The sequence below is a fragment of the Polistes dominula genome, unplaced genomic scaffold, assembly GCF_049000335.1.
Source record: "Polistes dominula isolate Pdom_NZ unplaced genomic scaffold, Pdom_raw_medaka contig_31, whole genome shotgun sequence".
NCBI lineage: Eukaryota > Metazoa > Arthropoda > Insecta > Hymenoptera > Vespidae > Polistes > Polistes dominula.
The window spans coordinates 8,608,632-8,633,817 of record NW_028300925.1 but is presented as its reverse complement, the minus strand read 5'-3'; the positions used below and the strand labels follow the sequence as shown (position 1 = coordinate 8,633,817).

The window sequence follows — 25,186 nt, the reverse complement described above, 5'->3', positions numbered from 1 at the left end:
TGTATGCGCGCGCGTGTTTGTGTGTGTGCGTATATACCTACAATTCGTAACATTATAATAATTAATCGTCATATGGGTTTGTCATTGTCTTATTCCTCCACCGTCTTCCTTACCTTAAATCTGTTTAATCCAATTACTCGAAATAAATTATAAGATATATGCGAGATATAAAATAAACAATAATTATAAGTTAATACATATATATTATTCGTATTTGTATTTGTAAATGGATAAAATTGTGTTGGCGAAATAATTCGATGGTTTTTGAAAAGTTAAAGAAATTAATTTTAGAATTTATTTTATTAATATCAATTAATTGTAATATGTAATATTATAACAATATATTATAGTATTACAATATTTTATTGTATATTATATATATATATATATATATTACAATTAATTTATGTATTAATAAAATAGATCATAAAATTTAAATTTTTTTAATTAGGTCTTCCTTCAATACTTATTACCTGCATAATAATAATTAATATTATATTATGTCTTCGTCAATATTTATTTTTTTACGTCTGGGGAAAGCTTCTTAGAGTAATTTGACAATTGTATTTTTATTTTATATTTTTTGTGTGTCTAAATAAATACTTTAACATTTATCTTAATTATTTATTTGAATAAAATTAATAGAAAAATGGATGATTTCAGAACGAGAGAGACACAAGCCAACACCACCACCAAAACCAGCAGCCTTGGTAGCTGGTCAATACGTCTACCGTGATTTAGCCTTAACACCAGAGATGTATAATCAATTAAGAGGACTGCAAAAAAAAGCTAAGGATCTCAGACAGGATGTTAGGAATCTCCGACGTTTGTCACAATCTCAGGCTCATACTATACGTGAAACTATTAGGGATACTTTCATCACGATCAGGTATTTGTATCTTCCTTCAATACTTTGGTATCTGCTTTAATGATTCATGTAAAAAAAAAAAATACTATCAATGATTTATTTACCTTTTATTTGAACATTATTTTTCAGAGCAATGTTATTGTCCGGTGGTGATGCTGCTTGGACGACTGGTGATGCAGAAAAAGTTCGACTAAGTCGAGAGGAAGACCTCTACAAACAGGAAATGCTTAGGCTGGAAAAAGATCTTACGTTAGTCCTTTTTTTAATTCAATATTTTTATAAACAGGGTGTCCTGTAATCGGAGGTACAAACGAAACTATAATGAAAAATTTGTTTGTACGGAACTTTGTAAAATTAAAAAGAATAATTGTCTATTTTTAATGAAAATTTGTAGCGAGCTCGAGAGTACGGTGGAGGAACTTCGTGGTAACGTCATCAATAGGAAAACACGTGTGAATATGTCAGACGTGGAAAATATGGCATTGATATTAAATAAATCGAGGTAAAGAATAAACTAAAAATGAAAAACCTTAATCATAATGGAAATCTTTAATTAAACAAAAATTAATGTTATCTTATTTATTAAATTAAATTATTCTTTTTCCTTGTACGTTTCAGCACAGCCGTGGCGGATCTAAAGGTACGATTTCCAAGTCTACAAGAAGGTATGAAGGGTCTTTTAAGTTCGGAAATGGAAAAAATCGTACGAGAGGAGAAGTTCCTAAAGGAAGAACCTGAACGATTGGAGTCTGCTTTGAAACGTTGCAAAAAATTAACGGGAACGCTCGTTACGCTTAAACGGTGCGTTTATTTCGTTCCCATAGGAATATGGGAATATATGTCCCTCTTCGGGGACATATCCCCGAAGAGAATGAACTCTTATTAAGAAGTATAAATAAATATACCTGTTGTTTTTTATTGATAAAAGGAAGCGGAACAGGATCTTCCTGTTTACAAATTAAATTTCTTTTTCGATTATCGTTTTAATTACTGTAAAGTAGATAAGCAATCTTATTATCTCTTAGTAACGTATATAAAATCATAACAAACCATTAAAAGCAATTTTTTAATATCATAATAGTAACTAAAAATTAATTACCAAACTATTATAAATGTTGATGTTTAGTAAAAACATTTGTCTCCAACAAAAATCCAGTACCAACAGTTTTCTTTGTAAAACTAATTATTCACTGCATCAAACAAAGTGAAAGTCTATTCAGTTAATTAATTAAACATTATAATGAAATAATTAATTAAATGATAATAAAACTGATATATATCAATTATTTCTAATTCTTTAGAATACAATCCTTATCATAGTATATAAATGAAAAACTTAAAAAAGGACAACAGATATATCTAAAATAAAATAAAAATTAGTAAAAACATTGACTGCCACGTTGGTCATGGGTGACCGAAACGCTTGAACATTTACGATTGTAAAAGTTGAATGAAAAATTACATTTATCAGATTTCGAACATTATCGTTAATTATAATAGAATATACTTTGAAATAAAAAAGTGACCCGTGAGCAATACGTATGATGAATTTGGTGTTGACAGTCAAAGTGTTTCAAAAAAAACTATATAGAAATAAGAATATATAAATAAATATGAAATGATTAAACGGGGTTGGCTTTCAGCTTGGCCTCGGTGCAAGAGCAGCGATTACCAAATGCAGCAAGCGTAGATGCTGAAGAAACACCACCTATAACACCAACATCTGCACAACATTCAAAGGTAACGCTCGATTGGCCCGCTCGCTCGCAAAAGCTCGCTCACTCGCTCGCTCGCTCGCTCGCTCTCTCTTTTCTATCTATCTATCTCTCTCAATCTCTCTCTCTCTCTCTCTCTCTCTCTCTATCTATCTATCTCAATCTCTCTCTCACTATCTTTCTATCTTCCATCTTAAAAGATAATAATAATAAATACAACAATAAGAATTTTTCCTTATTATCCAAACTCCCAAAACAAAATTGTTCGTTTAAAACAAAAAAAATAAGAACAAATAAAACGAGCCTCGAAATAATTTTTCCTCTCTTACAATCTTCTTTTCCAATCAATTTAAAATTGAAAGTAATAAAAACAATTAAAACATATTATACCTTCAAAAAAAGAAAGAAAAAAGAAAAAGATCCTCTCCTCTCCTCTCCACTCCACCTCTCTTTCTTTCTCTCTCATTCTCTCTTTCTCTCTTAAAATAATTAATCCTCGAATCGATCATCCTGCATCCTCCCGAAAGAAAGAAGAGAAACATACAAGTAAAAATAAGTAATATAAGATTTAATGCATGATACAATTTTCCTCTAAAATAATACCCCAACCCTAATCCATCCTTCTTTTCCTCCTGATATTTAAATGAAAAGAAAAAAAAAGTAATAAATAATATCGATAAAAATCCTTTTTCAATATTGAGAAAGAAAAAAAGATTTAAAAAAAGAAGACACGACGAAGAAAAGAAAGACGAACGAATTTCGTTTTTTCTTCATCTTTTTTTTTGAATAATTTAAATAAATACGATTGAAATATATATATATACATTATTTTCAAACGCGCAAGCCGACTGGATAAATTGTTTTCTTTTCTTTTTTTTTCCTTTGTCTTTTTTTTTTAAGATTTATATTTTTTATTTGTTACTTGAATTATTTTTTTTTCTATTTTTTTCTAACTTTAATTTTCTTACACGTATTTCCTTCGTCTCCTTTTTAAGTAAATTAATCTTCGAGCTCTCTTTTCTCTACTTTTCTCCCATTTAAATAAAAAAAGAAAAAAAAAACAAAAAATATGACAACAGTTAAATGAAACAAACAAAAAAAATATAAATGGACGTACGGCACGCTACTCTTTACACTCGAAAATTGTCCGTTCATCGATCGCAAATGATAAACCTAAAATAAATCTTATCTTTTTTTTTAATTTATTTTTCGTTTTTTGTTATAAAAAAAGGACAAAATAGGAATAATTTCGATAATTGAGGGGAAAAAGAAATAAAATAATTCGACGAGAGACAATATCATTTCTTCCTAACAATTTTCTTTATTTTTTTATTTTTTTTTATTCTCACCTTATGAATCCTCGAAATCCTTATCATCCTTGACGGTCATCCGACGAGCACGTTTTTTAATTGTAAACAAAAATAATTAAATTAAATTAAGTATTATCAAATAATAAACGTCGCGTACCAACGTCTGAGCTTCGCGTGACACTCAACCGCTTATCGTAGATACGTATTAACTATATAATATATAAATATATATATATTTATATATACATACATATATACACATATTTATATAAACTAAACCAGTATGAAAACATATGATTATATACATATATTGAGATACCCAAAAATACATATATAGACCATTTACTATGAATATGGGTGTAAGTTCATTATTGTAAACAATAAAAAAAACATATATTTTATTTATGATTAATACAAATTTTCTCAATTTTGTTCAAAAATTAACTTACACCGCTTTCATAATAAATGATCCATAGATATATAGGTAGCTATATATGTATATATCTATATAGTAAAATAAAATATAGATATCTATAAAAATAGCCCTAAAAAAAAAATATATACAAGGAGAATCACCTAAAGTTTGCACCTGTTTTTAAAAATACATCAAATGTCTTAAGGACAAAGTTATACAATTCAATGAGTCTCATATAATGATATACTTTATTATATTTGATATATATTTCTATAGTGTATATGTATCTATACTTTATATATATATTTATATGTGCATAAGTGTATATAAATATATATATTTATATATATATTATATAAATTATATATAATATATAAATATTATATATTTGTATTATATTTATTTATATATATAATATATATATATCTTATATAAATATCATACGTATATCTCTTTTTGGGCTATATATCCAGTTTTTTGAAACGGTGTGTGGTAATTTGCAGTAACGTATTATTATCAATCCAAATCACCGCTTGTAAATCCTATCCCATTATGCTATTACGATCGCATGCAACGAGTGATAATACATATATATATATATATATAGAAATTTACCCACGTATACGCCTACATTACATGTATAAATATATATATATATATATATATATATACATATATTGACTACTTTCCTTTTACATACATAAACGTATATATATATATAAATATATAAAAAAATAATAATACGTGAATTCTCGGCAAGATACATCAACAAAAAAGCATCCCTCTGTACGTACGTAAACGATCAATCGACGACATTAAAAAAATCGTGCAGTTTATTCTACTTGTTCATTTACCTGTTAGATATTTAAAGCAATCATTCATTATAATAATTAATACAAAATAATAGTAATAATATTAATATCGTTGAATATAAATAATTAAATACACAAAGTTTGTCGGACGAAATTGGGCGTGTGTCGTTCGATTGATTAATTTAAATAAATCAATGAGAGAGGAGTGGGAAAGAGAAAGAGAAAAAGAGGGTAACATATTAATATATACACGCATACTATACATTTAACACACGTTTACGTAACACGCACTTATATTAAAAAACATACCAAACGGTATTAATATAAAATACGCGATGACGGCGAGTCGAGATGTAAATAAAGCGTGCTCGTACTCTTTCTTTTTTCTTAAACAATTTCGACGATGATCGCCAACAGAAAAGAAATGCCGCCCTTTTCGTTCGAAAATCGGCAAACGCAAAAAAAAAAAATAATAATTTATTCTCATACCCACAACCCCTTTACTATTAAAAAGAAAAAAGAATAATACCAAGAAATCCGATGTAAACCTTTTTCTTCTTCTACGAATCGAACGATCGTTTTAAATCGCTAGTACGAGACAGGGAGCACCTTTTTTTATTAATATAAAATAAAATAATAATAATAATGATAAATAGATAAAAATAATTTGTATATAAATATACACGAGTAAAAAGAAATAATAATATAAAGAGCTCCCTTCTCCTGCTCGAATTCTCGATCGTGTCCACCCACCAAACCCCTTTTTTCTAAAACCACCCCCCCCCAACCCCATAAGTTCTCCACATTTCGAAAGAACGAGACGATAAAGTTCTTTGATAATTATTTCAATTTATTCTTTTCCTTTTCTTCTTTTTTCTATTCTATTCTCCTTTTTTTTATCTTGCTCTTTTTGTTTAATCTTCTTAAAAACCTTGAGAACCCCATTTCAAATAGAAAAGAAGTCATAGTTAATTAATTGAGTAATTAATTAATTATATATTTATATGAATAACACATAAACAAGTTCGGTGTCGAAGTAAATTTAGTTTCCTGCAACTTGTGTCTGTCTCTCTGTGATATGGAGCCTCCCTCTTCTCTTTTACCACCATTACCAACCAGCCCCCTTAGCCCGAAGCCGACCCCCTTCTTACATTTACCCACATGAAACCAACATTTTCAATGTTTGCTGTGTCCCGATAGTATATAGATATATACTCTTAATTTTATATAATAAATATATTATTATTAAATATATAATAATTGGACGCGTTATCTGACGAAACAGACAGGACACGTCATCGTCGGAATATTAGTTTTTAATGATTAGTCTCGTTAATGGATTATATCGTTCCTCAATTAGTTATGTAATTAATTTGTATTTAATTAATTACGTAAATAATGTATCGTTTAATGAGATTTATCTAAGCAGTATTATCGTTAACTATAATATCTTCTATCTAGATCATTTTATTTATTTATTTATTATTATTATTATTATTATTATTATTATTATCATTATTATTATCATTATTATTATTATTATTATTATTATTATTATTATTATTATTTTTTCTCAATTCTTGTTTTTTCTTCTATTTTTTAATTTTTTATTTTTATTACTATTATTTTTATCATTATTTTTGTTGTTGTTGGTCCTTCGAGAAGAAAAAAAATGTATGAAACGGCGATAACGATGACGATGTTTCGTCAGATTTATTTATTCTCAGTGTTAGCTGTTCGATCTTTTTAAAATAAAAAATGAATTAACAAAAATCTGCGTCGCAACGATTATTTGCGATTATATATTAGAAAAAATTAATGCATTTTCGATTATTAAATGTTTATAATAAAAACATTGTTATTATCATACAAGATGGGTCGTATCTCGAATATTTTGATTTTTTATTATCGCAAGAAAAATGAATATTCGTATGATTAATATTTAAAAAAATGTTATATGGCTCATTTATATACACCATACATGTATATATTATATATACTTTTTCTTTTAAAGATAGATCTAATTAGCATAATTTTTTAAATACAGATCACAAAGGTAAGTTGTTTCTGCTTCTTTTTGATTTTTCAATTTTAAACATCAAAATCTTGTTTTCTACTTTTTTAAATTTGACCAATATTTATTCGATTATATCGATTATGTTTATACGTCGACATTTTTCAATCCTTGTATTCGCATGTCACAAGTTACGACCCGTCCTGTACGACGAAATAACAATATTAAAATGTTTATGAAAAATGAAAAAACAAAATCCGAGCGAAAAAATTTTTAACGCGCGAGCGACGCGGGTTACAAATTTGTTTACAATAAAAATAAAATAAAAAAAGAAGAACAATTCTTTTCAAGAAACGAAACTAAAAAAAAAACAACGAGTTTTTTTTACTTTTTTTTTAGAATTGAATTAAAAAAAAAACAAATAAAAACCACAAAATTGCAGCCCCCGTACTGATAGTGAAAATGATATTAATTTTTTAGTATGGCTGGAAGTGGAGTTCTAACTTCAAGGAGGCCATACAGACCAGTCACGAGTAATTGTTTACTGATTTATATTTATATAAAATTATTATAATTATTATTGCTACTTACACTCTTACTTATATCATCACGATCATCACCTTCATCGTCACTGTTATCACTATGACTAAAAACCGACCGCTAACACCCCAACCCTCAAACCCCAAAACTTCACCTCAACCCACAACCATCAATACCACTTTAATTTTTTTGTTATTATTATTATTATTATGATTATTATGATTAACATTATTATCAGATTATATTAATTGTCAATTAATTGATTTGATTAATATCAGCATTATCATATAATCATCATTATCATTATTATTATATTCGTTATTATTGTTATCATTATTATCGTTCTTACATTCCCTATTATCGATTCTTATCATTGCTGATATATTATGTACAGTTTTTTATATATTATATATATATATATATATATATATATATATATATATATTGCATACTTTTTTACAGTTTACATATGTATATATATATATATATATATATATATATATTTATGATTTTATCTTTTCTTTTATACAAACTTTGTTGTCTGCTGCACAAAATCCTTACAAGCTGTCGACTACTATAATATTTATCAATTTGTCACTCTGACGCTCGAAGTATTCTGCCAAAAATCTAACTTTGCAATTATAGAATTCTTTATATAAATTTTATATATTTAAATATATTACAATGATATATCGCATGTATTAGAAAAAAAAGTCAGAAGAAAAAAATTAAATCAACAAAAAAAAAGAACTAAACAGAATTTTTTAAATATTTTCCACCCTTTTAAAAAAAGAAAATAATAAACGGTGAAGGTGATAACTCCGGTATGCTTCTGTTTTTCTTTTTCTTGTTTTGTTAATTAAGAGAGAGTTAGCTATTCTTTTTTAAATTAAGCAAGTGTAGTTAACAATAAAAAAAAACGTCTTCTTTTCTCTTTGCATCGGTAATAGTGATTGAAATGTTATGAAATAATGAATTGCAATAATAATTAATAATCGTGATCTGGCGGAACGCTTCAGGAGCGATTCTAATTTGATATTTTACAACCTGCCGTCACACACTTAATTCTAATCACTTTTTCTAATTTTAATATACATATACATATACATATATATATATATATATATATATATATATATATATATATATATATATATATTATATTATATTATATTATATTATATTAATATTTAATATAACTATTCTTATATTTCAAATACGTGCTTCTTCTTATTATATTTATTTTAATATTATTATATATAATAAGTTTAAATATATATATTTATATATTACATATTATATTTCTTTCTCGTTGTTATACTTTATTATTATCATTATTATTGTTCTCCTTTTTTGCTGTGTTAATTAAACAAACAAAAATAAGGTCATAACAAAAATAAAATAACACGTCACGGACACGTCAAATGCAAATGAAAATATTTTAGGCACCAACGTGATTATTATAGCTATCATTTATATATTAGAATAATTGTTATCTCAAATTGCTATCTTTTTCATGATTGTATCATTTTATTTGATTTATTTGAATTATTATTATAATTTTTTTTTTTTATTATTTGATTCTTGCCATTACAATTATTGTCTGATTAGCAGCACGTACGAACGATCTTCTTCTTAATCGATTAGCGGAGAAGAAAGACGACGTTTCTGCTTTTATATTCGCAACAAAGTGAGCAAGAACGTGTTCTACAAAAATATAAAATGTTATTCAAATGATTTTCTATTTCGATATCCTGATAACCACCCTTTTTACACCCCATTCGTTTTACATATCTTCTATATCTTAAAATAATATTATCTCGGTAAAACGCATTTTTGCTCACAATTCCCAAACCTGCTCTCTACCTGTAGTTGCCGAAACGTGATTTAACGAGAGTTGCAAATACAGTAAGTACGGACCGTAAAAAATTTAGGAATCAAAGGATTAATTAAAAAAAAAAATAAAACAAATGTAGTCAAGATATGCTATACATTTACAAACATTTACCATAGTTAACGCACGAATGAATTAATTACGCGACGGGATGAATCTATTTTCGAATAAACGCATTTGTTATTAGCATAGTTTTAATTTTTTAAACATCTAATGATTTTGTTTCTTCTTTGGATAGACAATAGAAATGATTAGATTTAGAGCAAAAATTTTGACAAATAAATGTTCAGCACGTCTGAAAAAATTTTATTCTTATAACGACTATTTTCTCTTTAAATTTTAAATTTTTTTTACATAAAATTCTGTTTACACAAATATTATTTAGAAATTAGAAATTACAAAGTTTAGATAAATTCTTATATTTAGGCAAATATTAGTACACTTTTATCAATCTATTTTGTTTTTCTTGTTAATGTTAATAATTTGTTTATTTAATTTTTTTTTCATTTTTTTCTAAATTACGAAACAATCCGTACTTACTGTACACGGCCATCTTGTCGCTCTATCTTACATTCGGGCCAATCGTTAGATTATTTTTAGGTTCGTTTGTTTTATGCATTCTGTCACTTTGCGAGCAAAGCTATACTATTTATTTGTTTTTTATTTTTTCTATGAATGGAACGTTACGGGTCTACCCCATGATGGACGATTAAGATTTTTCTCTCGATTCTCCAATTTTTGTTTCTTTCTCTCTCTTTCTTTCTCTCTCTCTCTCTCTCTCTCTCTTTCGCTCTCTTTCTTTCTCTCTCTCTCTCTCTCTCTCTCTCTCTCTCTCTCTCTCTAAATAATCTATGTCTTGTCTGTTATCATTAAAAATAACAAACAATCTTTTAAGAAATAATAACTACGCAAAACAATAAACAGTGATGGGGTTGACAAAGAGAGATAGAAAATTAAGACAAAAAAACCAGTTGAAATTCGAATACGTTCCGTATTATAAACTCTGGCACATTGTTTCCAAAACTAAATTTTCTTCTTCTTCTTCTTCTTCTTCTTCTTCTTCATCTTCGCTATTTTGCTACATATTAAATAATAATTAAAGCGAAAAAAAAACAAAGCTCCTCCATCATCAAGTTTATATTCATTTGTTGTTTATATATTATTGAACTAGCTATAGCTCGTGTAATAATTTTGCTTTAAATAAAAAAAAAGAAAAAGAAATATATTACATATGCATATATATACATATAAACGATCGGTAAAAATTATTTTCTTTTTTCTTTTTCTAAATTAAAGAAAGACATTCTCATTAGAAAATTATTTCTTCTAATTGAATATTGAAACGCCTTAATCGTAATACTTTAATTAATTGATATAATGAACGTGTTTAAAGATAAAATTACAAAGTAACGTTAACAATATTTCAATGATACGAAATAATAAAATAATATTGAATTAATTGCTCAAAATTAATTAGAAAATTATTTTAACGTTAGATAATCTATTATACACATATTTGCATTTAAGAAGAACAATATAAAATAATAATAAAATAATAATAATATTAAAAATAATAATAATAATAAAAAATAATATTCACATATGTTTATCATGTAAAAAACAAATTATTCATCATCTTGACCGAGAAAAAAATATTAAATAATACAAGAAAAAAAAAGAAGCGTACTTCTATCCACTTCTTATAGTAAGGTGTGTATCGTGTTATCCCATTAAAAAAAAACAATTAAAAACAAAAATACCTATCGTCCATTACTATACTAATACTACTACTATTACTACTTACAACTACTACTACTATTACTACTATCATTACCACTACTACTTACTACTATTTAATTATAGTATAATACTATTTGTCAACGTTTAAGGTTTACATTGGATTTCCTGAGACAACGACCAACTACGACGACATTGACTAACACAACGACTAAAACTAATTTCTATCTCGATTTATAACAAATTAATTAAAAAAAAAAGAGAATTTTCCCGAAATTCCAACATAATTTTCGGAAAACATTCTGAATGAATTTAAAATTGAGATGTATTCAAATGCATACACATTTATATTCCCTTAAATTTAACCTTGAAAAAACAAGCCAAATCTTTCGATAAAATAAATAAAATAAATATTAAGAAAAATCGTCGAGGCACGCGATTAACCAAAAGAAAAAAGAAAAAAAGATGAAAAATTTATCAAATATAAATACAGACACGCACACATACATACTCACACAGAGACAAAGTAAATAAATTCTCTTTATTTATTTTTATTGTCCTCTTATTAAATTTTGAGGGAAAGTAATCATCAATCATCATCTTCTGATCATCGTCGTTGTAATTTTGTACAAGTAGATGTAACCTATTTTTATATATATAATAGTACATGTATATATATATATATATATATAAATATATACGCATATACTATTCATATATAATAATATACATTTATTTTTGTATGTATTTTATTATTATTATTATCAATTTTATTATTGAAAAGTATTATTTTAGTTTTCCCCCTATGTGTCGTTACCCGTTTGTATAAATAATAACCTACATAAAGAAATTTTTTATCGAAGTTATTCAATTATTTTTTTTTTTTAAATATGGAAAAATATTACCGTTGATATAAAAAAAAGTAAATTAATTTAGAACATCCCTATAATTGTGAATCTTCACGTTTATGAAGAGTTCTCTCTTCTATATTTATTTTTATTACTTTTTTATTATAATTATTATAATTATTTTTTCTCACCATCATCTTTCTTCTATTTATCTGATTATCTATTACATCTATCTCTCACTTTCTCTCCCTCTCTCTCTTTCTCTCTGTTCATCAATAGAAATTAATTTCATGCTAGTCCTTAATTAAATGAAATAAATTCCTATCTCAGTTTCCACGATCCTAAATCTTTTAAAACATTTTCCTTTCATTCTGTGCGAGTGCGTCGTGTGTATGCTCGAGCGTGTCCTTAAAATAAAAATAAAAAATAAAAAAAAATATATCTCTAAATAAGAATAGTATAAATAACATATAATATATAGTAATAAATAATAATAATCATAATAATAATAATAATAATAATAATAATAATAATAATAATAATAATAATAATAATAATAATGAAAGAACAATTGTGTGATAAGGCATAACGATAATAAAAATTTATATTTGTATCGATAATTATAATAATGGACTAAATTCATGATTTATTTTATAATAAAATAAATTTATATAATTTTTGAAGTTAGGCTTATTATCATAATTACCGATACAATTTGAAATCAATATCATCGAGATGCATAATACACGCATATAATATTTCTTCTAAAAAAAAAAAAAAAGGAAACCCCATAAAAAAAGAAGAAAAAAAAATATTTCACAATTAATCACAATTACAGAATTCTATCTTTCACTATAGAAATCTAATTAGAATTAGAGACACAGACGCACGCACAAAATATCGTTAGAATCCATACTACTACCTTACTATAAGGATTGGACATATTTTCTTTTTTTTTCTTTTTTTTTTTTCTTTTTTTTTCTCCAAGATTTTTCGATTGTCACTGGCTGTGTCTACTTTTTATTAACTTTCTGTAATTATTTTCCTCTATATCAGAATTTTCTTTTGTTATTATTCACTTATTTATTATTATTACTATTATTATTATTATTATTATTATTATTATTATTATTATTATTATTATTATTATTATTATTATTATTATTATTATTATTATTATTATTATTATTATTATTATTATTGTTATTATATTATTATTTTCATTAATTAATTCTAATTTTGAAATCACCTCAATACATATACAGTGGTTGGTTAAAAAGTTTTAAGCCTGACATATAAACAATATTTTATTTTTATTTTCAGTTAAACTCTCATTTTATTTGTAAAAAAAAGATAATTTTCAATACTTTTTAATCCATCCCTGTATGTGGTTGCATTTTGGATATGTGTAATATAGATATGTAATATATATGTGTATATATTTTTTTTCTTTTCATAAATTTAGATAACATGTTAGAAGATACATTAACAAGAGCATGATTATTATTTTGGATTGATTTGATTGCATATGGCATGAACATTAGTATTATATATATATGTGGAAAATTCTCACCGTTGCATCTTACAATTAGCAAGCTTAGAATGCACCTTTGCAAATGATTCTTCCTTTTGGTAGCACGTGATCTCGATCAGAATCGATTATGCAATAAACGATAATATTTGCATTAAAAAAAAACAAATTTTTCACATTTGAACGAGCAAAAATGAAAAAGAGTTTCTACCGTTAAAAATTTATTATTAAAAAAAAATTTTTCCAACGACAAATACTTGCGTAAAAAATAAACGGGAAGAAAAAAAAATAAGAAAAGCAAAATCTCATATTTAATAAAAATAAAAATAACCTTTTTTTTAATTTTTTCATAATTCAATATTTGTAATATTATAAACAAAATCAAAATCTCTTTTCTCCATCAAATATCGATTCGTATCGAGACAAAAAAAAAAGGAAAAAGCGTAGCACCATCCTGGTCCTAAATCCGATCTATAAATCAGTCGTATTGAGATCGACGAGATCAAATAAAACCGTGGAAAGAATATAATATCGTGAACGCGTTCGTAAAGCAAATCTATTACCACTACTACTTACTACTTACTATTTACTATTTACTACTACTTACTACTTACTACTTACTACTACAACTTACAACTACTACTACTACTTACTACTACTACTACTACTACTACTACTACTACTACTACTACTACTACTACTACTACTACTACTGGATTATCCACAAAGGACCATGATGTATCTAATTTCTGAATTTTTCATTTTTGGTTTCTCTGTTTTTTTTTTAAGTTGACTAATACCGGACAGCAATCGATGCCAAATGTAAAAGAGCCCCAAACGAGTACTGACTTGTAACACGCACAACGCACGCACAAAACGTATAACCGACCCGCAGGTAATTATCTCTAACGGAATTAATATGTATTTTTACGAATTTTCGAATTAACATTAAACTTATGATTTTTACTTCGTTTTTTTTTTCCTTGTTTTCTTTTTGGAATTATTTTGTTGTATTTCGTCTGTCTTTTTATTGGATTTTCGTTGGTTTGTTTGTTTGTCTAATTCGCTCATATATACAAACTCATCATATATATATATATATATTATATCTAACGTTTTAATTAATCAATTAATTGTCCATCGTACATTTGTCATATATTATATATAAAACATACACACATACATACATACAAGTCTCGTGTTTTATTTTTTGGCCTCTCGTCCATCTCTCTAAACGTTTATTCACCACATTCTTTTTTCAATCGATCTATCTATCTGTCTGTCTGTCTGTCTATCTGTCCGTCTATTTTTCTATCGCTGATCAACTATTTCATTTCTATTTTTCTGTCACTTTCCATTTATTATCTCTCTGTCTTTCTCTCACTATGACACAATTATTCCTAATTTTGTTTTTTTTCAAACTACCATATAACGTACGAGTCTTTCACCAGGTCCGTGCACGCACATTCGCACAATCAACGTTTATGCATGTTACGTTTAGCGTCGTTAGAGAGTTTCCTTGGGTATCGTGCGAAAATGGAAAAATCTTTGACGTATATATAAAAAGAAAATCGATAAATATTTGTATTATATAATATTCGAAATAATTTGTATTATTTTGAATTGGATCGATTTTCTTTTTTGTCATACGTCATTGGCTTAGACACGGTAGAAACGTGATACCCACTAGCGACTTAATTATTGTGTATATATTTGTAATTATTTTTTCATTTATTTACTCTTGCAATTGCTATTGGGTATAACGTTTTTTGTTAAACGCTCAAGTATGCGCCGAAGCGAAAGCTACAATGAATTAAAAAAAAAAAAAAAGACAAAAAAAGAGAGAAGACTAGATATATACATATATATATGTATATATATGTATATATATAAATATATGTGAAAAAGGCAAATCGTGATTGGTCGCGTGTGCGTGCGCGTATGCTAAACAGGCAGCTGCCCCTGTGCCAGCGGAACGCACTGTCTTGGGGTCAACGAGCGTCCTCGGGGGAGGGAGCCACCCTCACGAGCCACCCACCACCCATCAGCAGCGTCCGGAGAACGCACTCGACGCTTTGTTAGACGAACTGCAAACTTTTTCAAGGCCAGGCTCTCAAATGGGTCAGGCACCAGTGTCGGCAGCTGTAATACAACAACAACAACAACAACAGCAACCAGTAATAGGACAAGTAACAACAACGACAACAACAATAACAGGACCAGGAGGAGCAGGAACAATAGGAAGAGCACCCTGTATATCAGAAATCGGAAGAAAAGGAAGCGTCGATTCGTCGAGTGGAATTTTAGCAAGTAATTTGATCGGTGGTTTGACCATTTCAAGCGGAGGACTTGGCCCAAGTGGAACATTGCGTCGTTTGCATTCTTATCCGTCTAGTTCGGACACGGATACCTCACCACCGATAGCAAGACTCCAAGTATCCCTTCAAGAGCAACCAGGGATGCCCCAAGCGTTATTACCAGGACAAAAACCACCCGTGCCGGAGCGTAACGCTGAATTATTACAATTGGCTAGCGCAAGGAGAGTCCCACCACCACCACCACCACGAACTAGTTCAAGATCACCTTTGGCAAGTCCAACGAGTCCACAATTACCACCGAGAAATCATCAATCTTCGTCTTCATCTTCGTCGTCTTCTTCGTGTACCGTAGCCCAACAATTAGTTAGCGGTATTAGTAACGCTCCCATTCCGATAATGACAAGTTCAACGTCGACCCTCCGAAGACCGTTAGCTCGTGGCAAAGAAGGTGCAGTAGGAACTATTGGTAAACCACCTATGGCATTACCATCGTCTGAAATAGTTGATGGTCCCTCAGGGCCTATATCGGGCCCTGTCCTATCAACGAGTAACTCGAGCTCTTGCGAAAGCGTCAATTCTCAAGAAGGTTTGCAAAGTAAGAGAGGTAGACAAGAACAATTGGAACAACGTCATCAAGAATTATTACGTAAACAAAAAGCTTTGCAAGAACAATATGCGAGACTTCAACAATTGCAAAGAAACGCGGCTGGTTTGGCAACCGTACCACCTGCACCTCCAGATTTATTAAAGAAAACTGGATCGGAAAGTAATCTTTTAGCAAAGATGGGATTGGGAATGAGTGCTGCCAGTTCGGGTTCGTTGACAAGTCTAAGCGTTAAAACTGCGACCCTTGGAAGAGATGCTGCTGCAGCAGCAGCTGCTGCTGCTGCTGCTGCTATTACTTCCGATCTATGTAACTCGCGTACGAGATTCGAAGAGTCTTCATCTTCGTCTTCGTTAGAACCAAGTCTTGTCTTAGCCGTTTCTAATACGAATTCCGATCATCACGCGAACGTGACTAATATGGTAACTGCGATAGATAACAACATCCTTACGACGAGTACAACATCTATTGGGTCCTCCACCACTTCGGCTGTTTCTGCTGCTTCTGTTGCTGCTTCTTCTACCAACACCAATACCAACACCACCACGACAACTACCAGCAAAATTTACGAAACGGACATTCTGTGACCGAAAAGACGGTTACAAAATTTATCTTCGAAACCGTTAGACCTAATCGAAATACTTCTCGCGAGTTAACGTCATCGTTTTTGTCGTCGTCATCGAAAATATGATAATGAAACTAAAACAAGGAACATGTCTATGGGAAGAATCTCGAAATTATCTTCTCTCTCCCTCTCTCTCTCTTTTTCCTTCTCTCTCTCGCTCTCTTTCTCACTTTTAAAAACGATCACGTTTCGATTACTATCAAATTTTGTTCGGTCGTGATTCGTTCGTGCCAAATAATGACAAAAATGAACGAAAAAAAGGACTAAATCTGCAAGAAAAATATACGCAAATCAAATAAATAGAGACACACACATAAAAATAAAGAAAGAAAGAAAGAGAGAAAAAAGAAATAAATTTTTTTTTAAATAAGAAAACAACCCAACACATTTTACTCTAACCCTCTTATCTAACGTCGTTAGAACATACATAAGAAAAAATATTTATAAGAAAGAAAGAAGAAGGAAAATATCTAATAATAAAACTTTGATATTTAGATTTCTTTATCTGGGTACCAGATAAAACAAGAACAAAAAAATCTTGCGCTTAAAAACAAACGTTCAGTCATCGGCGCAAACTTTTACAATGCGTTTTAACGACGAATGACGGAACAGTCATTAAAAAATAAATAAACGAACAATTTATATAAATAATAATTATGTAAGTGGATTATATATATATAAACAAATAAATAAATAAGCATAAAAGAAACCGTAAGAAAAAAATAAATTAAAAATTAATAAGGTAGATAGGTAGATAGAAATATCGTGACGCGGATATATAAAAAAATAATTAAACAAAATCAACAACAATAAGAATAAAATGAATACTAGAAAAGGTAGAAAGAGGGAGAAAAATAAGAAAAAAAAATAATTCGATCTTCTTTCGTATCAGAGTCGTATTTATACTTTCAATATTTAAACAATAAAAAATATTCTCGATGATCATGTTTGAATAATGGACTTTTATGTATACGCTTTTTCAAGCCGACAAAATAAACAAAATAAATAAATAAATAAAGAAATAACAATAAAAAATAACACAAGAGGAAAAGATAGATAGAGATAGAGAGAAAGAGAGAGAGAGAAAGTAAAAAAAGAAGAAAAAAAGAGAAAATTAATTGAACAAAGAAAGATGACATTCTTTTCCTAATCCTTTGTAATTGTACATCTAAAAAAAGAATAAAAAGGAGAAATGATAATTGTACGACACTTTAATGATCTATATATAATTATTACAATAAAAACCGATTACAAATAAAAACAACACAATAACAATCGTTCTAATCGTGTAAATGAACGTCAAAAAACAAAATTGAGCTAATATCATTCATCGTATCACATTAAGCAAGATTAACCAGAATAATTAATCAATTAAGGTCGAAAATAATAATCATCGATAATCGATTATTGTGGAAATAATAAATAAATAAATAAAGAAAGAAAAAAAGAAAAACAATAGAATAAAAAACGAAACAACCGTGAATGTCTTCTTACGAGATTTTTTCCTCGATTAAAAAAGAAGATTACAAAGAAGGAAAAATAAATCAATCAATAAAATAAAATAATATAATATTCGATGACGACGATAAGAAAGAAAGAAAGAAAGAGAGAGAGACAGATAAACGTTTTAAATGATCCACATGATCGAAAAAAAAGTAAAAGAAGTAAAAGAGAAATCGAAGAAGACAAAAAAAATATCCTCGAATGCGACCGAGGTATTTTCTAAACAACACATTTGTCGTAGCTAATATTTATATAATAATAATAATAATAATAATAATAATAATAATAATAATAATAATAATAATAAAAATAATAATAATAATAATAATAATAATAATAATAATAATAATAATAATAATAATAATAATAATAATAATAATAATAATAGGATCATTCGCGTTTTGACTGCTAGTTAACTTCAGGTAAGATGACCACAAATTCGTATATGTAATGTTAACGACACACACATTTACGTAACACCAACATCACGCGTAAACAACATACAAAGACATTTGCGAAATGCTAAACGTGTTTCCGAAAGAAAAAAGGAATGATTGAAAGGAAAGAGTTAAAATAAAAATCAAGAAGATCCACGAAAAAAATGATCGTACGGTATATTTAACGATCAATCGATCGATTGATAAATAATTAAAGAGAAGAAGCATTACGAATCTCGTGAGATTAGGCACGCAATATTGATTTGTTATTAGTTACAATTATTATTATCATTTTTTTTATCATTATTATGTCTTATTATCTTAATTAATATTGTTTTTTGTTATTATTATTATACATATAATATACACACTATATATATATATATATATATATATATATATATATATATATTATATTTTTATTATTGTAATTAAAATAATAATTATGATTATGATAATTATTATGCAATGACTCAATGCTGTTTGAAAATATTTTGTTTTGACCATTTTAATGATTTTTCCCTCTTAGTCGGCTCTTACGACAAGTAGGGACTACTGCTGGTTTGTTCTTATCCCCAGACCAGCAGAGAGCTTATTATTATTATTATTATTATTATTAATTATTATCATTATTTATTATTATCATTAATTATTATTATTAATTATCGCGCGGGGTAATTATCGGGATATATATATATATATATATATAAGAAATACGGGCAGCTCTCGTCGAATAAATAAATAAATATAAAAACAAAACAATATGGATGCACAAGCTCCTTTTTTAGAAGAATTTTATGTACGAACTCTTAAAAAAAAGTGTCACCAAAATGAAGATGTGAAGATGAATAAAAAGAAGAATAAGGATAAGAAAAAGAAGATGAAGAAGAAAAAAAAGAAGAAGAAGAAAAAGAAATAAATAAGGAATTATTCAAATACATATTATGTATGTCTCTAAGTAAGATGTAAACTTCTAATGATCGATTTTTTAACAGACAATCGCTCGGCCACTATACTCTCATCTTTTGAATATCCTCTTCTGACACGAAGTCAAGGAGCCCATTAGAGAAAGAAAAAAAAAGAAGAAAGGAATAGAAGAAGGAATAGTAAAAAGAAATAAATAAAATAAAATAAAATAAAAGATGTGAAAAAGGAATACAAAACTTTGTTGCATGTATTACTTGATACGATAACGATAATGATGGTGTTTTATGACTTGTGCTTCAAGAGGGCCTAATAGATACATATTATATTTATTACAATCTCATAAACCGAATAAGAACATTATTTCATATGCTTTTCTTCTTTCAGGATCTTCTTCGACGACAAAAAAATAAAAAACATTTGAAAAGAATAAAAAAATTAAACAATAATCGTTCGAGAAACAAATTTCTTTTCACGAGATAATATTTTATCTTTTTTATTCTATTATATATATTTATATTTTTTTTTTCGTTTTTGCTTCTCTATATTTCTTTTTATCATAATTGTTAACACACATGACGTGTGTTATATCGATGAATAATTGAATTAATGATTATTATCTTCATGCTAAGAGACATACGAATAAAGACAGTAACGATGATAATAGATATTATAAAGGATAAGTGCTTATTGAAATATTTACAGAAAGATATACGATCTCAACGAGACGTCTACTCCATTCCCCAACCCCTTCATCACCCTCTCTTTCTCTCTCTCTCTCTCTCTCTCTCTCTCTCTCTCTTTCTTTCTATTCATCTATATTTTTCACGTTATCTCTTTCGTACAAATTTCATCTTCACCCTTGTATCTTTTATAATTCATAAAACAAAAAAAAGAGGAAATGCAGCTATTTTTTTATTTATTAATATTAGTATATTATTATTATTATTATTATTATTATTATTATTTGTATTTTATTATTACTATTATTATTATGAATGTATTCTATTATAAGTCTATTACTATTATTTGTTTTCTAGGTTCCTTCTTCTTCTTCTTCCTCTTTTTTTATAATTTATGAACGATAGATTATAAAGAAATCATTTATTTATTATTTCCAATATGTTAATAAGTTTTAAGCGATAAACATTAGTATATTAATAATTGTAAATTTATCGAAGGAGAAGAAAAACGATTATATGAAAAAAAAGAAAGAAAGAAAGAAAAGAAAAAAAAGATAATTCTTCGTTTTATTCCGTATAGAAAAGGACAATTATTAATTATAACACCGAATGAATTATATATATATATATACTTTGACACTTTTCCGTATTAATATTACTAGCAAGTTAGGTGCAATGTTTTTTCTGACGATCCTGTAAGCTAAATCGAATTGACTTGTTACATTTGTAAATGTTTGTAAGTAACTACTACGTAATAAAATAATCGAGTAATAATCATCGAATTATATCCTAGCAATGCTCATCTGTTATCCATCGATTATTTCATCATACACGTACAATGAATAAAGCTAACCATAACATACCATACTAAAGTATCTTAGATTCATTATTAATTTATTATTTTAATATGACTAATTCCTTTCGTTACTCCCACAGGTTCCATTACCATATGACGATGACGATGATAATGATAATAATGATAATGATAATGATAATGATAATGATAATGATATATTATATGAATAAAAAAAACATCAATCACATTATATTTAATAACATTTTATAATTTATTTATATATTTAAAAATTATGATTCATCTGAATCAATACCATGAGCTTTTTTAATACCTTCTTTAACTTTCTGCTTCTCCTTTTCGATTTCTTGATAAACTGCTAAAGTTTTCTTAACTAAAGGACTTAACGGCGCATCCAGAGAGGCATAATGCATTATTAATTTAATAGGATCTTCACTTTCGCATTCAGTCAAAGCAGATTTTGCTTGAGGGTGTATCTTGTGATAGAGACGTATCAATGCCACAGCTTCTTCAATTTTTTCTGATTCTATTATATTGCAAAGCAATTTATCGATACTATTATTCCAAGCGAGATAAAATACAAAGGGACCAAAGTGTCGTGTTGATCTCAAACATTCGAATTGCTTCTTTTGATTTATGTCTTCATAAACTGCCTTTGTAACTCTTTTATATTCTGGATCATCTGGATCGTATTGAAGACAAGCACGGTCTAATAAGTACTCGTAAGCTTCTCGCCTTAGTAAATTCTGAAATATTATATATACAAAAAAAATCATTATACTAATAATACTAATAAAAATAATAATAATAATAAAAAATATGTCTATTTTACTTTTTAAACCAATTATCTAACCTCCAAATATTCTCCTTGAAACAATTTAGGAGCTATCATTTCTTTCCCTTTGGTAGATATATACACCTGATTCAATCGATCTCTTTCATCCCACTTGGCATATCTAAGCGTCCCATCGAGCTCCCTAACTAATATGAATCTATCCCTATCTTTAATACCAAAAGTAATGTCCGTAAAGACATATTTACTTGTAGAAAATCCTTCCAATGCTTCATCCTTGGATAATACAACATCTATTTCTTTCCTTGTTTTAACTACAGGAGGCATTTGCAAACGTTTTTCAGCTCTCTTCTTTGCAAGATCTAAAGCTTCTTCTAATTCTTTATCAGTCATAAATTTATATTCCGGAACTTGTAATTTTTCACCAGTCAAACGTTTTCTAACAACCTTCTTGTAATCGATTCTTGTTAATATCTTCAATGCCTGTTGTACTTCTTGGTTAAAAAATATTGGTGCTGGATCCACTTCATTTTCTGTGAATTTTATAGTAAAATAAATCACAATTAAACAAAATTTTATCAAGAATCATAACCTAACTTACTCTTATTAAACACGTACCTGTATTTAATTGAGGTGTATTAGATGAATATGCACGACACGTTATAATTCTTTCACAATGTGAACGTCTACATATTTTAATTATACGTGACAACATTTTTTTTATTATATAAATTATTAATATTCGAAATATAAGAATGAAAGTGTGATGACAGCAAACGAGAATTTAATCTCAACTAGGAAAATAGTTACATATATAACAACATTCTATTTATCTCAAACATCGATTTCCGTCACTGACCAATAAGGATAATGCTCGACATAGTGTATCAGTATTTTAACCAATTAACGATAGTCGCACTAAAAGCTCGATTCTAATAATATTTTATAACTTTTATTTCTTTTAAATATAATGTTTGATGAAAAAATTGCATGTTACATATATTTTAAATGTTATAAATTATTCTAAATAGTTATTACAATTTCATAAATTTCAAAATAACTTGTTTTTTAAATATGAGGATCTGTATTCTTATACGAATTTAGAATGAACAGTAGTACCAAACTTATGTTAGGTAAACAAATTAAATTTTCAATATGCATCGATAAAAAACAAGTTATTTTTACAAATAAAATATTTTTATTGAAATTAATATAATAAATATAATTTTAAATTAATGTAATTTTAAAACAAATTGGTACATAGGTTAACTTTATGTATATATGCACGTACACATATACGTAAAAAATCGTGTTGATTTAATTTTTTTGTAAACAATATAATATTGTGGAGATAATATTTGTAAATACTTAACAATGTTGAAATTTCAAAATAAAGAAAATGAAATGGATTATATGAAAGAACTAGCATTTCATGTGGAAAATATCGAAGATATTGATCTGAAACAACCTCCAAAATCTGGAGAAGACTATATCAAGCGTGTAATGTAAGTGTCATAATAATTTAAAAATTAACAAAATAAAATATCTATCTATCCATATAATTTCACTGTATTATAGATTAGAAGCTAAACAATATGCTGATACAGTAGTGGCCGATATTAATCCAGACCTTTTTAAAAAACCTACGATAAGCATTCACCATGTAAGTTAATGTGAATACTAATCAATTATATATCAACATAATATTTAAATAATATGAAATAAATACAATAATTATATTAGTTATCAGGATGTATCGAAGCACCTTCATCTTTAATACCTACCATCGAATGGCAAGAGCGTCAAGTGCAAAATTTCAAAGATTTAAAATTATACGTAATTCAAATGCAAGATAAGATTAAATCATCTAAACACAACAGGAAACTTCAAAAGACACAATTGGTAGATAAACTTGTACATCATCTTGAATTATTAAGAATATATAATACAGATATATTTCAAAATAATACTTTTCGTTTTGGTTTCAGCCTCATATAGATAATCAAGAAGATTGGATCACTTACTGTTCCAAGGAAAGTAGCGACGATATAGAAAATCATAGTCCAACGTTAACGACTGTTATATCTATGAAACAACCATTGATAGAACAAGTCTTGGAATATTTAATCGAATATGTACAAACACAAGGAAAACTTTCATTTAAAATTGGACAGTGGCTCTATGCTTTATTGGTTGTTTTGCATTTACCATTGAACCCTGACACATGTTCTTGTTTACGTTCTTTGGCAAGAACGTGTTCCGTTATTAGAGCTAATTCTGTAAGAAATATTTACTTACAGTATTGTTCTTTTTAAGAAAAGTTCAGTATGATTTTATTTCAATAATAAGAAAAAAATAGCTAAGATATTTTATTTAACAAAATCTTTTTTTAATAAATAAATGGTTACAACTTTGGTATAAATTGAAAATATTAACTTCAAAGTTTTAAATGTAATCTGCTTAGATATTTATTATCTTTTTCGTTTTTAATTACTAAACTTTTCTTGAAATGTAAAATTTGTATAAAAATTACACATCTAATACTACATTTCTGTTTATTTAGAAAAAGTTGGAAGAACACGAAATAGGAGCGCTAAATTTGTTTATATGCCTGGTTGCAAAATATTATCGTCAAATGGATCTTGCTGATTGATATTAAATCGATATTACACTTGTCTTTTTTTCTTTCGTTGATTATATCACAAAATATAATTAAAAATGAAGAGGAAGTAAAAGAAAAAAAGAAAATGAGAGAAAAAGTATTAAATAAGAAATTAACTATCATCTGCCAGTGATATACA

At 27.4% G+C, this 25,186-nt stretch overlaps 3 protein-coding genes across 4 annotated transcripts in view; 2 read left to right on the top strand and 1 right to left on the bottom strand.

The window, feature by feature from the left end:
- Positions 1 to 21,650, top strand: part of LOC107072433 (coiled-coil domain-containing protein AGAP005037) — an 85,813-nt gene extending 64,163 nt beyond the window's left edge. Inside the window, exons 18-23 of the mRNA XM_089171118.1 lie at positions 664 to 889; positions 998 to 1,117; positions 1,263 to 1,370; positions 1,487 to 1,669; positions 2,512 to 2,608; positions 15,637 to 21,650. Of these exons, the coding sequence (XP_089027244.1) occupies positions 664 to 889; positions 998 to 1,117; positions 1,263 to 1,370; positions 1,487 to 1,669; positions 2,512 to 2,608; positions 15,637 to 17,193 (2,291 nt within the window). The 3' untranslated portion in view covers positions 17,194 to 21,650. The remainder of the gene's footprint in view (positions 1 to 663; positions 890 to 997; positions 1,118 to 1,262; positions 1,371 to 1,486; positions 1,670 to 2,511; positions 2,609 to 15,636) is intronic.
- Gem2 (Gemin 2) lies at positions 14,474 to 25,184 on the top strand. Of its 2 annotated transcripts, XM_015333774.2 has the most exons (6): positions 14,474 to 14,579; positions 23,782 to 23,890; positions 23,964 to 24,048; positions 24,129 to 24,287; positions 24,374 to 24,664; positions 24,949 to 25,184. In XM_015333774.2, exons 2-6 carry the CDS (start codon positions 23,790 to 23,792, stop codon positions 25,036 to 25,038), a joined length of 726 nt encoding a protein of 241 aa, XP_015189260.1. In that variant the 5' UTR covers positions 14,474 to 14,579; positions 23,782 to 23,789; the 3' UTR covers positions 25,039 to 25,184. The 2 variants fall into 2 exon arrangements, with proteins under 2 accessions (XP_015189260.1, XP_089027251.1); XM_089171125.1 differs by lacking the exon at positions 14,474 to 14,579 and having other exon boundaries at positions 23,533 to 23,890.
- On the bottom strand, positions 21,822 to 23,329 carry mRpS22 (mitochondrial ribosomal protein S22). Its single transcript, XM_015333768.2, has 3 exons — positions 23,004 to 23,329; positions 22,446 to 22,918; positions 21,822 to 22,338 (listed from the first exon to the last, which is right to left on the bottom strand). Exons 1-3 carry the CDS (start codon positions 23,098 to 23,100, stop codon positions 21,865 to 21,867), a joined length of 1,044 nt encoding a protein of 347 aa, XP_015189254.2. The 5' UTR covers positions 23,101 to 23,329; the 3' UTR covers positions 21,822 to 21,864.
- Positions 25,185 to 25,186: the final 2 nt, after the last annotated feature.